The following is a 3,339-nucleotide window of genomic DNA, read 5'->3' as shown; positions in this document are numbered from 1 at the left end:
GGGGGGGGACACTTTGAAGATTGATGAATATTGTTACATTGTTCTTCCTCATCATAAAATATCACTGACCTGTCCAATCGTGAGCACTCGCTGTCTAGTTCTGCGCTCAGTGGGCCGCCTTCCTGAAGAAATGCATTGTGGGAAGTGTTAGCCACACCCCTTAGCTTTAAGAGTCTATTGGGGTCTGTGAAAGGGACGTCCTTCCAGCACGAGCATTTGTAGACGTCGTCATCTGAAAGAGGAACACAGAGCGAAGGCGTCACTGACAAATATCAATCACCCTATAACAGGAAGTGTCTGAACAGGTACTGAGCGTTGTCACCCTATAGCAGGAAGTGTCTGAACACGGACAGAGCGTTGTCACCTTATAACAGGAAGTGTCTGCACAAGGACAGAGCATTGTCCCCCTATAACAGGAAGGGTCTGAACATGGACTGAGCATTGTCACCCTATAGCAGGAAGTGTCTGAACACGGACAGAGCGTTGTCACCTTATAACAGGAAGTGTCTGAACAGGTACTGAGCGTTGTCACCCTATAACAGGTAGTGTCTGAACAGGTACTGAGTGTTGTCACCCTATAACAGGTAGTGTCTGAACAAGGACAGAGCATTGTCACCCTATAACAGGAAGTGTCTGAACAAGGACAGAGCTTTGTCACCATATAACAGGAAGTGTTTGCACAAGGACAGAGCATTGTCACCCTATAACAGGAAGTGTCTGAACAAGGACAGAGTGTTGTCACCATATAACAGGAAGTGTCTGCACAAGGACAGAGCATTGTCACCTATAACAGGAAGTGTCTGAACAGGTACTGAGCGTTGTCACAGTATAACAGGAAGTGTCGTACTGAGCGTTGTCACCCTATAACAGGAAGTGTCTGAACAGGTGATGAGCGTTGTCACCCTATAACAGGAAGTGACCTCCATGGCGGAATATTTTCATGGAGCTGAGTTCCTCTGCAGAGGTCAGGTAATGGGTTTGGATTCCTCTGATTCTCACCACATTGTACATCTCGGGACGCCGTCTCGGCACTGACAGGGAAATGTAGAGCGGAGATGAGTCCGTTCCCCCGCCGTCTGTAGGCTGAGATCAGGTTACTGAGTCCGAAGAATCTTCTGACATCGACCCCGTGGACCGACTGCAACAAAGTACAACACAATGACATAGCAGTCTCTGACACTCTCTTATGTGATTTGAACAGTCTTTGACACTCTCTTATATGATGTGAGCAGTCTCTGTCACTCTCTTGAATTATGTGAGCAGTCTCTGACACTCTCTTATATGATGTGAGCAGTCTCTGACGCTCTCTTGTATGATGTGAGCAATCTCTGTCACTCTCTTGAATGATGTGAGCAGTCTCTGACACTCTTGTATGATGTGAGCAGTCACTGACACTCTCGTATATGATGTGAGCAGTCTCTGACACTTTCTCACAATAATTCAACATACAAATAATCGGATTTATTGATTGATACATGCCAGTAGCGTGTTCATGGCGTACACAGAATGTGGAGCACACCACCCGATCATGTTACATGTCATGGTACCGGAACTGGTTGTCACCTGTGGTTGGGTGGTGAGTCTGTAACACTCTCTGACATGCGGCTGTGAAAGGAAACCAAATCACTCACCACGTACAACAAGAGAGTGGAGGAGGGGCACCACGGAGGACAATGTGTGTGTAGCCGAGTGCAGATGTGGAGTGTAAAGTGGACCTGTCATGTAACATACGTGTTCATGGTGAGTTACGTGTCCTAAGTATTTGCCATGAATGAGACCCAGTGATATGTGCGCACCTGAACGGAGAGCAGTCCCTTGTCATCAGGCAACACGCGGTACGTGTGGACCTGCTGGAGGTACCTGCGAGGAGACATCAGCAAATCAATAACAATCATCAACATCCTCTAACACTCTCCTCCCAGTGATCAGACCTCCCACTGACATTCTCTAACACTCTCCTCCCAGTGATCAGACCTCCCACTGACCTTCTCTAACACTCTCCTCTGTCTGAGGCTGAATATGACGCCCCTCCCCCCTGCTGACACCTTAATATTGGTCACATGATACAATGTTACAATTCTGGAGACCTCCGGAGGGAATGATCATATAAATGTAACACGTGATACTACAGGGGAGGGGGAGGGGCGATGGGGACATTTATATGATCATTCCCTCCAGACGTCTCTAGAATTGTAACATTGTATCTCCTGAGATCCTCAGCGCCATCTAGTGGCCACAATGAGGTATCTTCCCCCATTCACTCTGCTCTGTATGAAGAACATTCCAGCAGAAGACAAACCACATTCGTTTTTTCCTTTGTTCTTATCCGGGTGAATGTATCTGCAGGTTTGCTGGGTGAATGTATCTGCAGATTGGCTCGGTGAATGTATCTGCAGGTTTGCTGGGTGAATGTATCTGCAGATTGGCTCGGTGAATGTATCTGCAGGTTTGCTGGGTGAATGTATCTGCAGTTTGGCCGGGTGAATGTATCTGCAGTTTGGCCGGGTGAATGTATCTGCAGTTTTGCCGGGTGAATGTATCTGCAGTTTGGCCGGGCGAATGTATCTGCACATTGGCTGGGTGAATGTATCTGCACTTTGGCCGGGTGAATGTATCTGCACTTTGGCCGGGTGAATGTATCTGCACATTGGCTGGGTGAATGCATCTGCACTTTGGCCGGGTGAATGAGCTTCTGCAATAAAAAAAAACAAGCCTTCCTGCCTAAAGTCCCTCTGATCATGTGACCTCCCGTGCACCATGTGACCATGAGCTTGTACCTCATCAGCAATCTTCATGCAAGCTGCAGCATGAAGCGCGTTGGAAGCCACGTCATCGTCGCCCCAGTTTGGTTACTTGAAATGTGAAACTTAAAAATCACTTTTCACACCCACACACATTCCATGACCACATTCTAAAGTGCCGCATCGTGCAGCTTTCCATCCTTCATCTTCTCACAGAGCTACGGCCTCCCATCAAAGCACGTGAATCCTAAGTGCCCCGAGTCTCCCTTCAAAGTCCCACCCATGAATCCTGCCAGCGAAGCCCACCTGTGATGGGGTGACAACGATGCTGCACTGCTCCTGAATTCCGAGCAGAGTTGTCACTCATGTAGGCGGTGCCTGCTTGCATTACAATGGAGGGAGAAGATGTTGCAACTTCTAAGCCAGCAGCTAAACACACAGAAGGAACATCTATATGGAAGCGCTTCTACCTGCCAAAGGATATGCATTTCTTTCCATCCAGTGCTATTATTTACCCAGCTCTGCCACACAGCACAGCCTGATTTTCTCTCTTGTCTGAACACTTACAGGTCTTGTCCCACCCCCAACCCTCCCCCCC

At 48.1% G+C, this 3,339-nt stretch overlaps 1 protein-coding gene across 1 annotated transcript in view; it reads right to left on the bottom strand.

Moving 5' to 3' along the window:
* The window catches only part of LOC108785616 (phosphatidylinositol 3,4,5-trisphosphate 5-phosphatase 2B-like), a 26,676-nt gene that overhangs the window by 22,954 nt on the left and 383 nt on the right, over positions 1-3,339 (bottom strand). The window contains 3 exon segments of the mRNA XM_018554731.1: positions 70-232; positions 1,000-1,138; positions 1,797-1,860. Of these exon segments, the coding sequence (XP_018410233.1) occupies positions 70-232; positions 1,000-1,138; positions 1,797-1,860 (366 nt within the window).

Source organism: Nanorana parkeri, unplaced genomic scaffold (genome assembly GCF_000935625.1).
Source record: "Nanorana parkeri isolate BGI_ZX_2015 unplaced genomic scaffold, ASM93562v1 scaffold171, whole genome shotgun sequence".
Classification (NCBI taxonomy): domain Eukaryota; kingdom Metazoa; phylum Chordata; class Amphibia; order Anura; family Dicroglossidae; genus Nanorana; species Nanorana parkeri.
Note: the sequence above shows the minus strand (reverse complement) of the source record. Positions and strands in the feature narration are given on the sequence as shown.